We start from the raw sequence: 22832 nt of genomic DNA, 5'->3' as shown, positions 1-22832 counted from the left end.
AAAATCATAACTTCAACTGAATCAACTCTAACTGAAAACTGTGATTAAATTGGCATTTTTTCCTTCTATTTTTCTCGTTTTGCAAAAAGCAAAGCTTACACTATTTGTTTTTTCTTTTTAAACGCATTTAAGTTCTAGCAGTACATTCCTTTTTAAAGCAAGCAGTAAAAGGAAGCTTACTAACTCTGCTGTAAGGACATGTGGCTGCAAAAACCACACAGCTGACAGCACTTACCAGATTGGGTCTCTGCTTTTTCATGCTTCATCAAAGGTTCTTTTCATCAACAGTGAGCAAGTTTAATACAAACAAAGTCCCTGAAGACAAACCTGCAGTTACCTATTATTAAAGCTATTATTTGGCTTACAGAATGGCCATTTTGCATAGCAAAAAATGAAGAAGCCTCTGAATGTCACATACCAGTTTCACACTGTTGAGCTGGCGGTTAGAAAAACTATAGTACGTTAAACAGACACTGAAAGAATTTCATTGTGGTAAGCCATGTGTAACTGAACTGGAACAGGTTACAACACTCCTCTCAATGGCAGCCCAGGATACTGTAGGTTTGGGTTTTTTTTGCTGCAAAAGCGCCTTGCTAACTCACGCTCTTCTTGGTGTTCACCAGCACTGCCAAGTCTTTCTCAGCAAAGCAGCTTTCCAGCTCACCAGCCCACAGTGCTTACAGGTGTCTGAGCTATTGCTCTCCAGATGCAGGACTTTGAATTTCTGCTTGTTGAACTTCATGAGATTCCTCTATGCACCGTTCTCAGGCTTGCCAAACTTCCCTTCCCATGGTGGCCCAAACCGTGGCACATCAGCCACGCCTCCTCATTTTGCGTCACCTACGAACTTACTGAGGGTGCACTCCAGCCAAGTGCACAGGTCAATAAAGAAGATACTGAACAGTGCTAGTCCCCGTACTGAGTCCTGCTCGCTAGAGTCATTAGTGCCTTACCTGTGAGTGAACGTTGTGCAACTTATCACAAACCTTTGGGCCCAACTGTTCAGTCAATCTTTAAATACACCTCCTAACCCATATTCATCAGCTTGTCTACTTACGTTGTTCCAAAAGTAATGCCTCCTATTCATTTCCACGGAAACTACAATAGAGTGCAATTACACTATTTGATACAGCACATTCTCAGCTACAAAGCACTGCTTTACAACAGTTACCAAAATTAGTTATGCATTTTTGCCAGCTATGAACAAGAACCTGCCTGCCGTGCACATAAAACTCAAACCCGGCAGATTTCTTCCACATGGCTGGATTCAATTCCACTCCTTTGCTTCATACATACTTCCACGCCAGACGCCATTTTGTCAGACTGCCCCTCTGCTGCCATGTGTTTTACAGCAGCAAAATCTAACTGAATATTGGTGGGCAAGTTCAACTACCACACCAACAACTGCTTTTGTCTTGTCCGACAAGCTAGACAGTACTGCAGACCACTACCAGATGAGTTAACCATACCCACAAAAAGGAGTGATTTAAAGAACTATAATCCTGTGAAACTAGGTGAGCCAGGAGTTGTTATTATCACTCACAGTCACACACTGAAATCTTGACTTTTGTTATTTATACAAATAGAAATGTTTCAGTCTCAGCTGCCATTTTGTTTACAAAAGATATTTTATGCTCTCTCCCAAACATACCTTAATTTTTTATGCTTTCGAGAAAAAAAAAAAAAGCAGAATAAAGTCAGATGACTCAACTTGAGGTCTTCTACATAAATCAATGTATTTAAATAAGATCAGCTATATCAGCTTTACACAGCATACTTCATTGACCCATACAACATTATAAATTAAATTTTTATAGTTATTTTCAAAATATGTCTTATTACAAAATTGTAGAGAAAGACACAATTCAGTAAGGGACTACACAGTCACTAGAGATACTAATTTTTAATCTACCTAATAAAACACAGAACAGTATTATGAAAGTCCAATGTTATAGAATGTAAAATATGAACAAAATTAGAAAGCATACACAGCGTATGTGAGAGAGACAATTTTCTCTTTTCTTGTATAAAAACATGATTTTTTTCACACTTTTAAAATAGAAAATATTACTAAAAATTTCCTCCAGAAACAGAAAACTACTTTAAAGTAGGAAGGAAGGAAAACAAACTATTTTCTAGACTACATCTAACATTTGATTATCATCGTATAAAATGCATCAAGATCCTGATCAATAGATCACTTTAAAGTACATGCTTAATTAACTAAATTCATTACTTGCTCAACTGAAGTCAATGAAATTACTCACATCCTTTAAGTTACACAGAAGAGAAAATACTTCATCTTATCCATTCTGCATGTGCAATTAACTTCTGTTTAGCCACAGAAAAATTGCCATCTATTTCAATAGCACTAGAGGCTGTCTTAGGAAGTTGAATGAAGAAAAAAACGAATGCTTCCCTATGCTTATCTTGAGGTTTAACTAAGCAGCACACTGGTGTTTACTCACTCCACTCTGCCAATGGGATGGGGGAGAGAATCAAAAAAAGAAAAACAAGCAACAAAGTAGAACTCATGGGTTGAGGTAAAAAATATTTGCTAAGACAGAAAGGTAAGATGAAAAAAACAGTAATATATACACACACAGAAATACATATGGATTTATAGATACACACACAGACACAAAACACGTGATGCACAAGCAATTGCTCACCACCCACCACCCACTGTCCAGCCAGTTTCCACGCAGTAGGAAAGGAATTTTAACTTTTTTTTTTCCTTTCAGAAACTTGGAGATCTTCCCCTTTTTAGATCAAGTATCTGGAAACACAATATATGTGTTAGCAGGTAATGAAAATCTGATCAATACACTCAATGGACCCTAAAAAGAGATTTGGCTGACCGTCTACTCTAAGCCATAGAAAAGCTGCCCCTAAGCTTCCCTGTCTTTATTCATTAGGTCTCCTAGCACTAACATGGAATCTTTGATGCCTGATACAGCACTAAACACAAACTTACAGTAAGATACCTACATTTTTACATTCATATGTCAAACTTAACCCCACCTTTACTGTTATTGCACAGGCTGGGGAAGTGGGCTCAGGTGAACCTCGTGAGGTTCAATAAGGCCAAGTGCAAGGTGCTGCCCTTGGGCCATGGCAATCTCAGGTATTTGTACAAACTGGGGGGAAATCTCCTTGAGAGCAGCCCTGCAGAGAAGGTCTTGGGGGTCCTGGTGGACGAGAAGCTGGACGTGAGCCAGCAGTGTGCGCTTGCAGCCCAGAAAGCCAACTGTGTTCTGGGCTGCATTAAAAAAGGGGTGGGCAGCAGGGAGAGGGATGTGATCGTCCCCCTCTACTCGGCTGTTGTGACGCCCCACCTGCAGTACTGTGTCCAGGCCTGGGGCCCCCAGTACAAGACAGATGCAGAGAATGAGTCCAGAGGAGGGCAACTAAGATGATCAGAGGGCTGGAGCATCTCTCCTGTGAGGAAAGGCTAAGGGAACTGAGCTCTGGGGAGACCTCACTGTGGCCTTTCAGTACTTGATGGGAGCATGTACACAGGAAGGGGAAAGACTGCTTACGAGTGTGGATAGTGATAAGACAAGGGGGAATGGTTTCAAACTAAAATGGGAGGTTTACGTTAGATATTAGGAGGAAGTTTTTCACTCAGAGAGTGGTGACACACTGGAACAGGTTGCCCAAAGAGGCTGTGGATGCCCCATCCCTGGAGGCATTCAAGGCCAGGCTGGATGTGGCTCTGGGCAGCCTGGTCTGGTGGTTGGCAACCCTGCACATAGCAGGGGGGTTAAAACTAGATGATCTTTAAGGTCCATTTCAACACAGGCCATTCCATTATTCTATGATTCAACTAACAGTAAGTTCACAGGTTACAAGACCAGAAACTAGAAATCTTGGAATTTCAGGTCCAACAGACTTCTAATGTCCATGTATTCACGAATAACATGCAAACCCATCCAAAGGCATGGCAGATGATCAATTTTCCTGCCAGTCGTATTTACGCACCTGCTATAAGCATTAACTTTAAGTTTTATAATTGCTAGTCCTACTGTTTATTCCTCAGGGTTCAGATAAACGTCACTATACAGAGGCAACCTAATACTCAGTCCTAATGGTACCTAACCTTCTCTGTAGGTACTACAGAATCTGAGTAGGCACACAGGCACTGCTAAGGCTGGTTCTTCCTATAATGAAAAGAAAGAATGTGAAAATAAGCAGAGGACTAAGCAGATGAGATTTTTTGATTATTAAATGATATGGCTAAGATCACTATTAGGAAAGCTGATGGGCTGGCTGAAGTGTAAAGATGATTTTTCAATTTGATATAGGGAGGAAGTCAACTTTTTTCATTGGGGTTTTTTTTTTTTTGTGGGGGATTTTGGTTCATTCCTGTTTGTTTTAGTTTGGTTGCCTTTGTTCTTATTGCTTGTTTGTATTATAACCTTGTTTGCTGAGGCAAAGCATACAGAGCAGTACAGGGGGAAGATGAAGATATATAACTGCAGATCACAGTTTGGGATAAGAACGTACAGCACGATTAATGATCTGCTTAATTTGCTTGCATGAAGAGATTGGGAGCCTTGTCTCACACTAAAAGTCAAAATTAAATAGGAGTTAATAAACTAAACCTTGATAATCAACAAGAATACCAAGTGCATATATACATTATTGTAATTCTACAATTCTACAATTTAGATTACATCCTTCCTAGGAGAAAACCTGAGAACTTATATAAATATGAATGAGTGCTTTTTAAGGTCAGAAAAATTGGTACTCAGAAACATACAACCCTTATGCATGTTCAAGTCTGTACAAAAAGTTATAGTTGAAGATAAACTTTTTCTTACTAACATTCTTAACTTCTTGTCTGTCAGTTTTATGTTACTCCAGATTGCAGTTAGCAGAAGATAAACAACAAGAGGTCACTGACTTCAGTGTTATGCCACTGGAATATAATTGCCTGCCAAAATAAAGTCTTAATGAGCACAACTCTTGGCAATGGGAAGTTGCCTTGGCAACACAGTTGTCCTGGCAAATAACTATCCATGTGGTATAAGGTGATGAGAGTCAGTTGGCTGACAAAGACTGAAAAAGTAAAAAAAAAAACAAAAAAACTTCACAATTGCTAAGGTTGAAGGGAAGCTGTAAGCATCAGGAACTAATGTCATAAGGGAAAAAACTAACTTGAACACAAAAGGAGAGTTAAAGTAAGGATGTTTTGTTTGAAAAGGAAATATTTGGATTGCAAACCTTGTAAGTAAAAGTCCTCTTACGTTTAGTGTCCAAGAACTTTTGATTTTAATTACATCTTTAGAATTACTTATAAAGAAGATCATGTGAAAAGGTGTGCTCTTGAATTACAGTGAAAGCAGGGACAATTGCAGCTCCGCTCAGAAGAGAGCAGAACAGTGAATTCCAGCTCTGAGGCAGGCAGGAAGCTGGAGAAAAGAAAACATTCCTCATACCAAAATGAAAGATAACAGAATCAAAGAAGAAGGTATAACTTGACTACAGGCTCCAGAGGCCTCTGATGCTTCTGAATCCAAGAGATTATCTTACAGTATAGTTCTTTACACAGAGAAATCACTGCAGGAATGACAGCACAGAAAGGTAATTTGTGTAAGAACATCAGGCCAGAAGATCAACAGTAAAATGAAAAATAGAACTGCCTCATCTCAAAGAGCAGTCAGTACAGTACATTATCAAATATCAGGAGAATTTAATGGCACCATTGAGAGTTTTCCTTCAAGCTCCCAACTGCCCAGAAATCAGATGTTGTCCTGAACTCAATATTCAAGCACAGAATTAAAAAAAAAAAAAAAAAAAGACGAGACTTTTACCCAATAGTTAAAATTTAACTCTGTACTACTTCACAACCTAACACTTGTATTGCTTCTAGGAAAGGATGAAGGATTTCGAATGGATGCTACCACTGTAATGACTTTTTGCACTTAAGAGAAACGTACACAGCTACATAAATACAGTGGATCTTAAGAGGGCCTCAAGGACAACACAGATTTTTAAGAAAGAAAATCAACCTAAATAAAAAGTTGATGCAAACTTCTACAAAATGTCTTAAAGTGAATCAAGGTTAGCCTCAGAGACTTTGACAGAAAACCTAACCTTTTAAAATATCTGTTTAGTGTTGAACAGCATAGATGTAGAGCATATACATATCCCCCCTACATTCCAATGCAGAATGCTGCATCATTTAGGTCAGAGTTTACTCGTTGTTTCAAATATGCAAACAAATCTTTAACTCAGTGTCAGTAACCACCCCCAACTCCAAAAAGGAGCAAACATAAAACTAACATGCATAATCCCTGAATTTTTCTGCCACCATGCTATCTTAGTTTACCAATTCTTTATGCCAAAAAACGTGGCAAAAGGTAGAATAAAAAGGCAAGAAATAATAGAAAGATAAATCTGAGCTATTATATTACATTATCGGGCTGTGAAATCTTTCACATCTGACAAAGTCTATGTCCATCCATGTAGTACAGTTCTATAGATTTAAAATGTGAGTGTCTCAGGCATTACTTCACAAGCAATATCACTTTCAAAAATATATATAAAATATTTCAAGCATTTATCGTAAAAACAAAACCAAACAGAAAAATGCAAAGACCAAATCAAGTAAAGAAAGGAATAATTCACTCTCATTAAAATGCAATTTGAGTTAAAGAATAAGTAAAACAAAACATTTACAGCTAAGAAGCTCTTGCAACACATTCTTTGTAAGCAGCACGCATAATGTCCTTAATTTTCCTATTTTACGAAGTTCTGCTTCACAAGACAGTGATAAATTTTAGTGGATTTCAGAGACACAGCTACAGAATACCAGAGCATTTACTTAACAGAGGATTTGGGAACCTTTCCAGTTCCCTCTGCCCCTACACTTTAACTAGATCAACCACAGGTATTTTGGATGATATGTTCAATGACTTACTTCACAGAGCATAACAAATGACTGATGAATCCCAAATTAAACTAGACAAAAACATGATACCAGATAGAGAACCTTTATTACAATTCAAACCAAGACTGATCTGGATAGCATTTAAGTGCCTGATCCTATTCTCACAACATTAATGGAGGAACTGCAAAGAATTTCAAGAGACACAGCATGGTTCTAACCATTCTAGATAACAATAGTTATCTATCACACCAGGAAATACACAGCAGAAGAGTGCTGTTGTTCCCCTGAAACCTCCCAATGTAGTTCATGGGAAAACTGGGCCTACTCTGAGAATAACTAAGTTGTAATTTAAACTGGAAACATCAATATTTAGTCCATATTTTCTCTGAACTGAAGAAAACGGTCAGCTCGGTGAGGCATTACTCTAGCTGTGATAGTAAGAGGGGAAGAGCAAGGAGACAAAAGGTTTCCTTCTGTGAAAACAACAGTGCAACCCTCTTTAAAGAAAGGCCGCTGTTCTTGTATCCTTGCAAGAGAAGGGAAGCCGCTCACTGTTGTCCTGGATGTCCTCATCAAGTGGGGGAGCCAGAATGGACACCCAGTACAGACTCAATGGAACCAGGCAGTCTGTCCTACCCAGATACCTCTTCCCTGGCAGTGCTCCTCACCTCTGGCAAAAGTCTATCATTTAAATAAATAATTAAAAGAATTAAAAAGTAGAACCAGAAGCTGCTGGAACACTAAGAAATAGAACTAAGAACTAACAGTTTTTTGCTAATACCAATTCTTTTGCTTGACAGTTGAGCAAGAAATTATTGAGGAAACTAATTGCCTCAAATAGAGGTCAGCAACACAAGGAATTCTGTCTGAATAAACAATAGAAATAGACTAATTACAGAAGGATGAGCATTTTTCTGTGCTGGAGAGATGTATGTTAGTTTTGGAATTAATAGTTAAGGGGGGGGGGGGGAGTGTGAAGCCTGGAACTCAGAATCTATGGAGAACATTGATTAAACAAAACTCAATGTTTTGTTTTTCTGAAGAGGCAGAAGGAGTATGGTCATTAACACATGCTTTGACAAGGGGTACAATTTAGTACTACAAATTGATACCTATATAAAGTGCTTGGGTTTTTTTAAGAGCAAAATGACTGAAAACTTTTAATATTTCTAAATTGTAATGATCACGGAAGACTCATTTTATTATGACTCTAAATCAAAAGGTTCAAGAAGAATAACACAGAAACACACCTGCATGTTGGAAACACACAGTCAGAGATATGGAAGTGTAATAAAGTACTTACTTGGTATGTGTCCCATAATCTGATGGTACATCGTAAAGGGACTTCTCTCATCAGTAAGTTATTCATCCATCGGAAAGCAAATTGCAAATATTTCACCTCATGCTGATCCAAGTGTCTATGAACTTGTTCTGAAGACAGAATAAACCAACATTTTACTGAACCTTTCCCAAAGTCCTTAACTATCAAAAGTAGTATCTGAAAATTAATAATCCTCTGATCCCAAATACTTTAAAATGTGGTGATGCATACAAATAAATACATAACATTACAAACAGAAACATGAGAAGGAAATACTTATACAGTACACTGGACTTATTTTTCTTCCTTTGGATGACTTAATGGTTCACAACGAAAAAAGAAAAAGATTAAAGTCACAGCTTCTCAATATACAAAAAAACAATCTACAAATTAAAATGAAATGAATATGTAGATATATATTCACTAATTTCTTACATTAAAAATTTGAGGCAGGACTACAAGCAACAAGATTCACAAATAATGTAACGTTTCGAAAAATAAAAAACTGGTAATAAAAAGAAGACAGTAATAAACAAGCAAAGAAGTATAAAAGCATAAATATAGGCTGTATTCACTTGAAACAGAAAGTTGAGATTAATGCATGCAAAACAGAACTATTTAAATTTAAACAAATTGAAGCTTAAATAATTTATTAATATGAAATAAATACAAAAATTTAATAAGTATCAATGTATCACGCGTCATTTCTATCTTTAGCAGAACTGATCTGCTAGCTGGACTTCTTTATATTTAGCAAAATTTACCTCCAAAAGAATCGCATTCTGTTAAGTGGTTTTAGCTAACATGCCATAAATTTGCAGAAACGCTGATGTCTTATTTCATCTAAATGTATGACAAGAAGTCTTTGTTAAGGCCTCAATAGGACATCTCTATTCTATTTCTTTGTGAAAGATTTTTTTGCTACCCCTGTTCTCCTTCATCTACATTCACAGAGGTATTCCAGAAGCTAAGACAATGAGAACACTCTGATCTTCCAAATTCCACATGTATCAGGGCTAAAAAAGCACTAAAAAAGTAAATGAACAGCTAACATCCCAGAAGTACAGTGGCACTGTTACAAGACGTTGTATAAAGTAGCAGAAGCCAAATAACATCTGAAATATATGAATTTTTGTGACCAAAAAGATCAGCTGTCCATCTGTATTACTCACTGTGCTTCCTGGGGCATCTGTGTTGAAGCAAGCAGGCCAGAGAATAATCGAAATGAATGCACAGTACAAACTTACAGAAGTAATTTCACCCACGCCAGGTCCATTTAAATTTGAATACATTGTACAAGATTGTAGGGGAGCCCAATAATTACTGCTTAACAAATTATTATTTTTAGTTGTTCAAAATTCTGATAGCTTAAAGGCTTAGAATGAAGTTATATAATTCTCTTTCTCAATACACGTTGTATGGCTCTATATGAAAGTTTTAGTCAATATGGCAACTGACTTTCAGAGAACTGAAAGTTGTTTCAATATGGAACAAGTAAAAATGTTTCAGATTTTAAAAACAATCAACAGGAAGCCTTTTTGCAAATCAGAACAGTCACAACACATTACGTCAAATGTTCACTGGCTCCAAAAGTGTCTAAAAACAAACACCTTCATTTTCAACAGTTAGAGACCTTGCATGCCTCGCAGGCACTAACAGGTACAGAACCACTATCATGTGTCTGCCTTTGCTCTAGGGAAATAAGCTGCAAGTCACATGAAATACCATGTTAAATTTATTTCAGATACCTATATTGCAGACTACAACACTCAGATAATCAAGTAGAATGCAAAAACAGTCAGTTCTATTTCTAGCTGATGTACTAACTCCCAAACACCACCTAACATTTTTGTTCTTCACGCAGTACAAACGTATTTCATTTGGTTGCTTGCAGACATCAAAAGTAATGAAGAACAATAAATTGTGCCAGTCTTTATATTTCAACTAGTGTTTAATATTCATAATGAATTTCTTGGAAGTTGTTTTCTAGTCTAAAGAATTTGAAAAACAGACTCCCGAACTCCCTGAGTTATGTGCAATTGATGTAAGACGGGAATAGAAAATGCAATGGCTAACAGGGCTCATTCTTCCTACTTTGTAAGTAATTGTCAGTAATGGGCTATTTTGCTGATAAAGGTAATTACGACAGTTGTAATCTAAATTTAAATTTCCCATTTCACTGCAAATTAGCACAAGTCAGCAACAAACAAGCAAGTTATGTAATTATTGTCAACTTTCAGATCTCAAGTATTTCACAAAATACACTTTACCCCATTTTCAGACAGCAAAACTGTGTCATAGTTAAGAAAAAAATGCAACTTGTACCAAAATGAAAAAAGCCCAAGATTTATATTTACTAAGGTTCCCAATTTTTAAAATAAATATATACACAGAAATGCTTTTAGTGAAGCAAATCTTAAAAAATAAGTACAATATGAAAATGTTTTCTTATGTAGCATATCACCAAAAATGTGTATTTCATGTTCTAGCATTTCTAACTACTGATAATTTTAATAAACGCACTTACAGAATATATTAATTTGTTTAGGCATCCTAAACACTAATGATAGCCAAGTATGTCTCACAAATCCTCTTACTCTGGACTTCTGGAATAATTCTATCCATCACATCTCTGTTAAAAATCTTTGTAGCACCTATTCACTACAAGATTACATCAACATGTGCTTTAAGCTTTTTAAAAGCCAAAATTGGGTTTCTATGAATTCATCAAAAATTTCTGAAATTAATTCTGAGCACCTAATGTTGTAACGTACTGCTAAAATTTTCAGTGTCTCATGGAAGCAGAATCTATATGCATAAAATATTATTGTTTAGTGCCAGCTTCTCAGGCTGTTTTACTGATTTCAGAATTAAAGGTGTATGTGATTACAGATTCAGAAACTAAAGCACAGTTAAGGCCAAAATAACCTGCACTAAAACATGATGACTTAAGGCTGACCTGACTGAGGGACGCTGACAGAACAAGAGCTGGGAAAGTTTCCACATAAGCAAAGGAATAACAAAATAATAGTAAAATGATGCTTGAATTGCCAAACTACAGTGGCACAGCATGGAGCTGCATCCATCTGCGTAATTTATTACTTTGCAATACTAGCCATTTATTGATGACCTTTATTTAAAGAGTCCTATCAACCTTTGTAATCTTTTCTGATGCTCGACTCTAAACCTAGTTTTCACATTTTTGAAAATGTGGGGTTTTTCATAGTTCATGCTTCAGCATTTCGTTTTTAACTCCAATTTATCATCACTTTATACATATCTCTAAAGTAAGTATAAAACAGGCTAATTATTAAAACATCATCTGAAATGCAATTAAAGCATATCTGATAAATAAACAGGTCTTTTAATACAAGGGAAGGAAGAAAAAGCATGTATTTGTCTTTATTAAGATTCTTCTTGAAGTGACTACAGTTGCCACAAGAGTATTTCCTTTGGTACCAATCCAAATCAAATAAAAATATAATGGCAGAGGTTTTGTTGACACTTCTTAACACAGAATAATGCCTGTGGTTTTTCTACTCGATGTATGAAAATGTGCCAAGAAATATACTAGCACTCTCAATTTCAAATGGCAGTTTAGCTGGATTTTCTTCCTTCTGGGCCAAGCCAATAAAATCAAGTGCAATAATCTAAAAATTCAGACTAACGTAACAGAAGACAAGCCAAAGAAGTTGAACGATAGAGAGGACTGACATTTCAGAAAATAGTTTCCACATCTACTACATAGGAGAATTCTTACTGTCAAAATTCTCCTTGGTTTTGCATTTGTCATTTTGTTACTTCAAAAAGGACTGACATTCCAAAAAAATAAAGAAAAAATGATAATCCATGATCTTGGAGATAATAATGCAGGCAAGCATGGCACTCCAAACTCAAAATCCCTTCATTTTGAAATACACAAAGTTTACTGCAGAATTAACATAAAATCCTAATATTCTATTAATTTTTTAATGATTCTTTTGAAGGTTCCCTGAATGAATATACAAATTGATAATGAAGTTTTTTAATAAAAAAAAATAAATATTTCCTTGGCAGATAATAATCTCATGGAGGAACGCAGTGGAGATTGAACAGTATTTCAGAGCCTCAAAAGCACTCAGGATCTTCATTCACCATCTATTTTTTCCACTAATTAACTTTTGCTATTTAATATTAGTTAATATTTTTGTAGAGACTTTAACAAAACAGATAAATAGACCAGTATGATCCAAATGTTTCCTCCTGTCTTCTCTTTTGTAAAACAGATAATACAGCTGCAGAATTTTCTAGCTAGCTGTTTTTGTTGTTTTGTCTACTGAATGTAAAATCCAGACACCTTTCTTCCCACGTCAAATGTAGTAAGAAATGATTACCTATGACTTAATTAACTCACTCAATTTGTCAGCTAATGTTGACAGTGACGCTTCATAACACAGGTTACAGCAATTTCATATTTAAATGTTTTAAAAGCCCCATGACAGTCAAATACTACGTTTGGCATTTCATTGCCTGACAGTTGATAAGACTTCTCTCACACACCACAGTGCAAACATTTATCTTTTACTTGCCAGATTATCAATTAAATTTGGCTACTGTTTATTAAAAGATGAAACTACAGAAAAGAAAATCACGTGGTTTGATCTCATACAATAATAATAATAATTATTATTATATTATTATTATTATAACTCTCAATGAGTTATATGGAACATGCTTGCAAGGCCGGACTTTACTTAACTGTTAGATTACGAATAGGAAATGCCCCCCATGTAGCACTGCCAGTTTTTATAAACCTGAGCTGCCAGTAGTGATTTTCCTCCCTATGTAGTACTGCAACTTCTCAATTACAGAAAAGTTTTCACAGCCCATTGCAGGGATGAAATGTTATGTACAATCTCTGCAAATAGTGTAAAGTAACAGATTTCTTTCCCAGTTTGTTCGTAATGCTGTGACTTGGTTCTTGACAGTCTTTGCCATCATTTACAAAACTTCAGTACTGTCCTCTCAGCTGAGCAAAGCAGGCAACTGGCCAACCAACCAGATTTTATTCTAAGCAATTAAGTGTTACAGTAAGCAATTCTACCTGACTGAACTTCCTCACAGCACGGAGAGTTATTAAAGAAAAGACAGTACTGTGACATCAACAACAAGTAACACATCTGAGAATATTGCTGCTTGCTATGAATGCCACCAAGGGTAAACTTGTGAGAGCAGAATCTCGTGATGAACTGCCTGCCTCTGACTTAAAATAAACACTTGACAAAACTGGTTTTGGTAAGCAATGCTTCCCTTTACTGAAGGCAAGTTCTGCATTTCATTCTTTAGTTTTGAACAATGTGGAGATGGTTTGCAAAATAATGTGCTTATGGGAGACAAAGAATTCGGAGCAAAACCTCAACGCCAGGTATCCCTAGATGCAGATTAAGGTTTACAACCAACAAGAAACCCTCAACCTGAATTAATGAATGTTTGAGTAAAATTGATTTTGTCAAGAATACAGCTTAGCAATGACTTATTATTAATCTCCATTATTTTTATTAATATACATTAAAAACAACAGAAATTCTTGATGACTGGAAAAAGACACTCAGAAATGATCATAAACCTGCACCTGGAGACAAGATATCGCTATGATATATATTAATGCTTCAAGTACTAGAAGAGATCCAAATAGCTATAATTACCATTTCAGTTGTTTTGCTCCAGAATTAGTTTGCCTTCTACCTCACCCTTTGTAAGAATTATAATCATATAATTAAAATAAATAAATAAATAAATAAATAAATAAATCCCTGAAAAGTGCAGTATAAAACAAAAACAAGACTGGCAGAAGACCAGACGTAATACCTAACAGTATTTTTTTCATGGCCTACAGATAATGTATCTAATAAATGTATCTAATGTATCTAATAAAATATCTAATCAGCCCATTAATATTCTGCTACTTGTTAGGACTTTGAGAAGTATCTTCTTCATATTCAAAATATCCGGCCGATATGAAAAAGTCCAAGAGGCTGATTCCAGAGCAAAAGCAGAAAATGGACAGAGGGACAGACAGGGGAACTGACACGAAGGATGGGGGATCTAGCTGCCTCAAGGAATCAAGTGTGTAATAATTCTGAAGTATCCAGAGGAAAATGGAGGAAACTATTAGGAAAAATACTAACAGTAATCCAAGCAGTAAAACATTCAAGCTAAAAGATAAAAATACACTTGGTGTCCCAGGTGGAACCTGACCTTAATATTCAAGATGTAACAAATAACAACATTATTTGTTTGATCAGATAGTTCTACTTCCAAGAAGCATTCATCAGAATACTGTAGCCATATCTTATAAACCACAACCCTGTGCATTCATAACTGGATTAACGTCAAACACTTCCTACAATTCAGATCATGGTTTTTTTTCTTTAATTTGCCGCAAACATGTAAGTTTAGGCTAATTAAAAGTCAAAGTGTTTAGAAAAGTCAGGAATTTATAAATGATTTTAACATCAGTCTTAATTAACTCTTGTTAAGATCTCTGAACCCTGTGAGCGTACAAACGCAATCTCCTCAGTAAAATATAGAAATATGATTTAAAAGATAAATTAAATAATTATAATGCCCAGTGAGCAGCATCTAAGAGTAGATTAAAGTATAACACAGTAATTACAACCATAAAATCAGATAAAAAATAAGATGGCATTGTTAAAATGAAAAAGAGCTCTATAGCACAAATTAATTTAAAACAATTATGAAATGCCTACAAGTTTTTTAATCACTTCAGCATCAAGCTGACACATAAGGAATGACCTTATTAATCACTAATTTTCAACAGCAGCAGTAAGATCTAAATAAATTCTGTTCCCACTTCCAATTCACACAGCTTCAATGGATTTAAAGAACACAAAGTCTTTACAGCTACGACAACTGGCACTTTTTTTCCCCACAGACACAATTTTAGTTGAAAATTACAGGTGTCAGTAAAATGCTTTACAACATAATTAAACACGAACATAATTTTGCACACATGGTTAAGTATTCTTTAACCATACTTTAAAGAAATCATCAGCATGAATATATAGCAAAGACTGAGCAAGTGTCACCACAGTATCATCTTCAGTTCATTGTATGAACAACTAAGATCCAAACTAAAAACTGAACAAATTAGTTAGTTTGTATCTATCATCGTTTATTGAGCAGACACCTGCAGTGGTGTTACAGAAGAAAATACATTAGCCTTGGTTGATATTTTGTCTTTTTTGAGAGTCAGATTTTCAAAAACCAAAAATCAAAACCAGTTTTCTCCACTGTTTAAAAAGTCAAATCAGCACAGAAACTAAATAATCTTTAGAGACTATCAAGGTATAGGAACTACCAAATGCATTGACTCCAAGTATTTTTGGGCCTTAACTCATCAGGTAAAATTAAGATCTTAGCAAAAGCATAAAACATTTGTATTTGAACGACTGGATGGTTCTTCAGGAATGGGTGTCTCTCTCAGAACAAGAATGTGCAAAATGCTACGTGCCAACTCAACACAGAGAGAAACCTGTAGGAATCCCAATGAAAGTTCAGCCATTTAGTTCACAGCTCTTCACTCTGCCTCTCAACCAAACGGACATTAGATAGAATAATTCTCCTTTAGCTCTATGTGAATGAAGGATGTACTATAAACAGGCCCAATTAGTTAAGAAGCCATAACATGATACATAAATACTGAGTATTAAATAAAAAATAGGAGAAGTACCAAGAACGATACAATGAAGTAAGTTCTTTCACTCTGTATAAGCAAACAAACATAAAAATGAAAAATTATAAATTAACTAGGTCTTGTGAAGAACTTAACTCGCACATACACACACAACAAAGAAATACATACAAAATATTCATGCAGCTGTTTTTCTGTGGGTAAAAACAGTTAAAGTGTATTTACACTATAAGCTTAAGGCCATATAACAACAGCAAGTTACGACAATTTTCTTGATTAAAAAGTCCTTATTGTGACATTACTGAAAGAAATGCAGACATCTGACCAAGAAGTTTGCAATCCATGAGAGAAATAAATAAATAAATAAATAAAGATTAGCAAAGCTAAGATTAATTTGTGAAGAACAGAGATATTCAGAACAAGTCTGGACATTTTCCTGTGCAACTTACTCTGTGGAAACTGCTTTAGCAGAGGAGTTGGACTACGTGACCTCCAGAAGTCCCTTCCAAACCCTACAACTCTTTGATTTGTGAAAACATAGATCAGGTCGCTCAGCACACAAATGCAAACTTGATGAGTTATTTTGTAATTTAGAGTAAAACGTTTCATAGTCATCCTCACAGGAGATGAAGAATATCCATACTAGGCTCTGAGTTGTGAATACCATCCTTACAAGTTTTTTCTACCATTAATCAGAATGCAATTAAAAAAAAGTAATAGACTGTTCTATTTTTTTTTTTTCCTCAAGTTGCATTTTCACTAATTTAGAGAGAATGACATGCAATTTTAACAGCCTATATTTTTGGTCAGTTTATGGGAAAAACCAAGACTACTTCTATGTGCAAATGCTCAGCCTTCTTGCAGGCTGCCTGACACTTAATTACGTTATTAATTATCAGATGCTTTCCAGTAAACTGAAGAAACCAAGACTCTCCCAAGTCTGAAACCAGGTAAATGCTAAACATCTGTAAATTCTAAAAACATAAATCCTGAGTTAATTTGCCATTCCTACAATATGCCTCCTCAATTTCAAGGCTAAGTGAAGCAATTGGGGAAGAGAGCATCAAACTCATCTGACCTGTTTACAAATCATGAGATTGTTCATTTTACAGGAGAAAAGCTCCACTGACATTACAGAGAACAGAAAATGTAGCTTCTTGTTACAGATAGCTTATACTATTGAGCAATTTATTGATCCTCTCTTGCAAAATTTTTTGTGAAATTCTTAGACATGAATGATGATGACAAGGTGAAAAACGGGACAGAGTTTGAAGACAAAACATTATTCAGTCTTACCTATAAAAAAATTCCACTGAGTACACGGGTCATTAAAAATACCTTCTGGAGTTTAAATGGGCTGAGATTACGATTAAATAAACAGACTGTCTTGGCTGTTTGAAATCTGATTCAGTGTTTTGCACTGTACACACAAGGACAGTCATATTATATTGAGAGGAGTTGTGATCCATGAGGCTGGGTTAATGAAGGTTCCTTGAATCACTAACATAATGTATTAACACTCTCCAAAGGGCTAGGTGTCACTTTTCATACACTGGTAACCCCTTATAATAAGCAAACAAGCTGCACAAGCTTCATCCATTCAAGCAGCTACTTATTATGTTAAGGTTCTCTTCACCATTCAATTATCCAGCATCAAGAAAATAATGTGACGCAGTAACAATAGGAACATTATTTTCTTCCACAGTAATCATAATTAGCAATTAGAATATTTACAGTTAGTATAAACCATACTTTTTTTTTTTTTAAAGCAAAACTATTAAGTTCATATCAAGCACACTTTTCTCTTTAGCTGCAGTACAGCAGACTCAATATGAAGATAAAAGGAAAAAAGCACACACAGTAAGAAAGATAACAATTTAACTGTATCATCATTCTATCAAAAAAATCCAAGGAGGTCAGGATCCCTCATCTGAGACATCATCCAAAAGTTGAAATAGCAGCGCACGTCCACCACTGCCAACACAATGTCTAAAGCCTTGTTTTAATCTTTCATGTATTTTGGACTATATTTACTGGCAAAAGAGAGGAACTAGCTGGACACTCCACTACATAAAAAGAAAGAATACTGAAAAATCTTTTTCAAACCAAAGCTGATGTGTGCCTCTGCACTATAAGGGTTGTGATCAGCAGAATAAGTGTCCAAGTGGCTGTCAGTTACAAATGGCACAAAAAATAATTAGAAATCTCAGAGATGAACACTGGTGCCAATACTATGCAGCAACTTCAGGTATGACTGGGAGAATGGCACCTAGTACACTCCCAGTGGTTTTATGCACGATAGAAAGTCGAGAGGAATGGTTAATAAAACACACTATACCTTAATTCCATAAAGGAAGATTCTATTTGATTGTATTAAAGAAAGTCACAATGACTTTTGGTAGTCACTTGATGGTAGTCAAAGCCTTAAAGAGTCTTATGCAATGAAGATGCAGAATCTCCATCCTTGGAGATGAGATCTGGGGTCTGGACCACTGATTTGTGGAGTAATTCAACCAAAATAGTCTTAAGATTCAATAGCATCAATTGCACTGAAATTCTTCAGGCTTGCTACTGTTTGAGAAGTAACAGCTTTATAAGATATTTCATAGTATCATTTTTTTATTCACAGAAAACAAATTTCTGTCAAAATTTCTGTTTAATTCCATTTCCTCGCTCTGACATGTCATAATTCCCATTAGTTGTTTAGTTTAATAGTTTTAACAGTTTCCTTTAACACATGGTTTCCTTTCCTACATATGCTACACATATGTCACATGGATAACATACATCATAAAATACACCTGCTGTAAGGCAATCAATTTCTTAGTTAGGACTTTGCTTTGCATTCTCCAACTATACCACTGAAACTAGAAAGCTGTCCTTCAAATATTCAACTACATCAAGAATCTATAATTTAGAGTAATCTAAGATGTTGCCTTGCAACTGCTTAATACAGCCTGGAGAGTCAACACAAACTAGCAAGCACCCGTGTACTCTACTAAAAACTGCCAGAAAATGAGCATTTCTAATGTAGAAAAGTTATCATTCAGTGTCCATCATCATTTTTAACACTTTGGCAGTTGTCTACAGCCACAGATATTGATATAGGATCTTCTAAACTCTGTAGCTCAAAGTAAAATTACCCACAGTGTTGGTTACATTCTTACATATTTGCTGATGTAAAAGTATGTTGTGCCTACGCTTAGAAAAACATATAAACAACTGCAATTTTTGAGGTACCGCAATTTTGGTGTATTCCAACAATTTCCTGTTAACCGCAGTCTTAAAGACCTCACAAAATTATTTGCAATCAAATAAAAATCCGGAAGACATTTTAATTGCAGTTAGCTTACTAACTGCAGTCAGTAAATAGCAATTAAACTGCTCTACAAAGGAGAGTTTAGGAAGAAAAATGTATTTGCTACAACTGCCCTTTTTTTTCTTTTATTTAAGTGCAAAGACTTCAAAATAATCCTCTGCAAACTTAATCCACTGACCCAAAGCACTGAAGGTACAAATAAGCCTTCAGCTATTCTTCCTTTCTTATAAAACAAACTATAGTATAGTTTATTTATTTTTTCTTAAAATGTTAAGAATGAGTTTTATTATCAGAACAGTATTTTTCATTTTAAAAATTTGTTTCCATACTTTTCTGGCCACGTTTATGATGTTCACTTGCAGGTATTGTAATTATGCACTTTATTTAAAAATGCACTTGTTTCTATAAATAATTGAAATTTAATCACTTATACTGAAATTAACATAAAAGAAGATGAAAATCCATACTGAAAGCAGTTAGATGATTTCTGAAGTTATAAAATGCACTAATTTAGAAACATTTCTAAATAAACATTTTCCTACACTTTACATAGAAGCATCCCTTTATTTTTAATATTAATTTATATGTTTTTAAAAATACATACAATTACTACAATTTTATATACATCCACATTTATAGCAGAATATTACATAAACACTGCAGAATATTACATAAACTCCTTCTCTTATCTTTCAATAATTAATACATAAAGGGCATGAAAAGCTCAATCAAAATTTAGGTTGCAAGTATGTGCAGGCCAACCCAAATTCGCTATGGTAAGTACTGGCTCAATAAAAACTCACAATGCATACAATGAAATCACAGAATTAATCTTTTCACACAGATTATCAAATATTAAACTACTCAGGAAATACTTTTTTTTTGCTATTTCATCATTGCCAGGCTAAAGTCACAAATATATGGCTGGTTCTGGTTGGCAACATTTTGTTAATACTCTGTTCATTAATTTAACAAACTACCAAGAGAGTATGTTTAGAATGGGCAAGCATTATCTCTTGCCTTTCATTTAATTAAACTCTGCTCTAGCAATATGACAGTCAGCATTTCATGAAGGGAATTATTTTAAGGACGAAGGTAGAAAATATTTCAAAGTGCCCTGTTAAAACATGAAAGCATAATCTCAAATTGCCCCTGCACATACTGTAATTTATCTATAATATTAAAGATGCTATTTCCAGAGTTCATAATTAATTGGATTCCACAGAGAAATTATTCAGGCATTCCAGATAGCAAAACGCTGCACAAAGGCACAAAACATAGTGCCAAAGGACAGCCATAAACAACCACTGTGACTTGCCCGAATTACAACAATCATTGAGCTTAATATGAAATGAATACCGGCTGCCTTTTGTATGTGGTCATTACTCTGCTGCAAAGAAATTGCCATTGAATTTTGATTATATTGCCTTAATAAAAAGTAATGAAAGTGGCTCATGCTCTAGTAGCTTTCCTTTAAATGATACAGGACAGTGATCTTTCAAAGGCCAGCGCGCCACAAATTGTCCGAGTGTGACACCTCATCAGAGGAAGGCTACATTACTCCACACTGTAGGTAGCAGCAGTGATGCTGGCTTGATTTCATGCAAACATTTTGACTAAACGCTTTCAATGAAACACTATTTAGAAATTAGGTTAGCTTTTAAACTTACCATCGATCCGACTAACAAGCTCTTCCAACATTTTCACTTTCTTTTGAATTCCCGGCTGTGCAAATGTGTAATTATCCTAAAGAAAGGACCACAGACAAATATAAGTTTACGGAAAATTAGAATTTCCTTTCCCCCAATTACTTAACTCTTTTTTTTTTCCTCCTTTTATTTATTTTACTTTTGTTTCCTTAAGGTGCTCAAGTTTTAGTTTTGCATCTCCTCAGTTTGTCTTCACAGTTCAGGAGAAAATAATCATGCTCCATCATCTTACTCAAGAGTGTGTGCCTAACAGCATACCTTACAGCTATTCCTGTATCACCTGCTTGCTACCTGCTGATCTAGTGCCCCTGAAGTTCCAACAAATCATGGAAGTCTAAAGAGTTTCAGAAGGCTGTCTTCTCAAATGTCAAAAACTGTCATGCTACAGTGGTTTTTCTTAAATTTTTCCCCCACTACAAATTTGTAATTACAGATGAGGAAGGAAATATGAAAATTACACCCTAATCAGATATAAAGAAGATATAAATTTGATCCTTGTAAGTTCAGAATAATGCCTTCCAACAGCGTGAGAAATCAAAACTCTATTCCAACGTAGTCACGACTGCTGTGAACATAAGGTCATAGTTAATATCATGTACCAAGATCTAACATATGAACTGCACAGTTAAATTGGCAGGGCACTTGCATGCATTTGTCTGAATGCATTAACTCTAACTCAACTTCGTGTTTGTTTATATAGTCATTTACATCTTAAGAAAGTTAACTCTAAGTTCCAGAAGCGGTACTGCATTCAAAGTACAGCAACACGGTACTCAATTATACAATCTGTAACAAGTTGTCTGTAAAAGTATTCTTACATATTTAACAAAGAAAGCAAATGCAGACTAGAACACTGCTGCTTCCCATATGCTGCAGCAGCACCACAGCCCCCATCTATGAATCTGAAACTGCTCCTTCTCAAAGCATCATTACTCCACACACATCTGGAAACGCAACCCAAAATCACAAACTTGGATTTTAAAGCTATTAAGTTTGTTCTTCACTGTATTTCATCTTTCCTTACTCATTTCTTTTTCTATTTATTATTTCAGCTCCAAGAGAACCCAGTTCAGAATTACTCTTCTACTTGTGCTGCCTCATCTATCTGGGAACATCCTTGTTGGCTCACAAAACCTATTTGTTAATTAAACTATTCTATCAACATTCCCTCCTATGATATTTATAATTGACTCTGAAGGTTGTGAAACTGTGAAAAAAGGATTTTACAAACATAAAAAAGTATTCCGACATCTAGAACTCTTAATCCTTTTATGCTTACAGATAAAGGAAAAGCAAGTAACAGATTTAAAGGAAAACACATCCAACTCGTTATTTCTCAGGGCAATACAGAAGTTCAGCGGTTAAGATTTGAGTTTTTCTAACATATAGTTTAATCGGCTTTATCAGCTTCCAAATTCAGCATAATGGGCTCTTCAACAGACCAAAGTTTTTATCTGTAGCACTGACAGCTCTTTACAGAGCACATTTTCAATACAGTTCCCTCCTAACTTCTGCAGAAAAAGACAGTCCAGTATTTCAGTTCTCCTCCCTCTTCCCCCTCACACCTGTGGGTTCTCACAGGCATGCTACATTACTTGTCCTTTAAGTTTTTGTTATATTTCATTTATTCCTTGTGTAACTCATCACCTACATGAAGCAAAAGACTAACTCTGAATAAGGAACAGCTTTTTTTTTTTTACCTCCACACATCTTCAGCAAGCAGCTAACACAAACATCATATTTCTAACCTCTGTTCTTGACTCTGTCTAGAAAGTATTCACATACAAAGAAGTATGAGATAGAACAGATTGCACAATAAATATTAAAAAAACATGCATTACTGTGCACTAAATTCCTTGACATTCTGCTCAGATAGCTTCCAACATACTTTC

General features: G+C 35.4%; 1 protein-coding gene across 3 annotated transcripts in view; it reads right to left on the bottom strand.

The window, feature by feature from the left end:
* The window catches only part of TBC1D22A (TBC1 domain family member 22A), a 154172-nt gene that overhangs the window by 64999 nt on the left and 66341 nt on the right, over window positions 1-22832 (bottom strand). For all 3 annotated transcript variants that reach the window (XM_042872645.1, XM_042872647.1, XM_042872648.1), the window contains exons 10-11: window positions 20902-20977; window positions 8202-8329 (exon numbers count right to left, since the gene is read on the bottom strand). In XM_042872645.1, coding sequence (XP_042728579.1) covers window positions 8202-8329; window positions 20902-20977 — 204 coding nt within the window. The remainder of the gene's footprint in view (window positions 1-8201; window positions 8330-20901; window positions 20978-22832) is intronic.

The sequence above is a fragment of the Lagopus leucura genome, unplaced genomic scaffold, assembly GCF_019238085.1.
Source record: "Lagopus leucura isolate 7727_CA_CO unplaced genomic scaffold, USGS_WTPT01 Super-Scaffold_100008, whole genome shotgun sequence".
NCBI classification, from domain to species: domain Eukaryota; kingdom Metazoa; phylum Chordata; class Aves; order Galliformes; family Phasianidae; genus Lagopus; species Lagopus leucura.
Note: the sequence above shows the minus strand (reverse complement) of the source record. Positions and strands in the feature narration are given on the sequence as shown.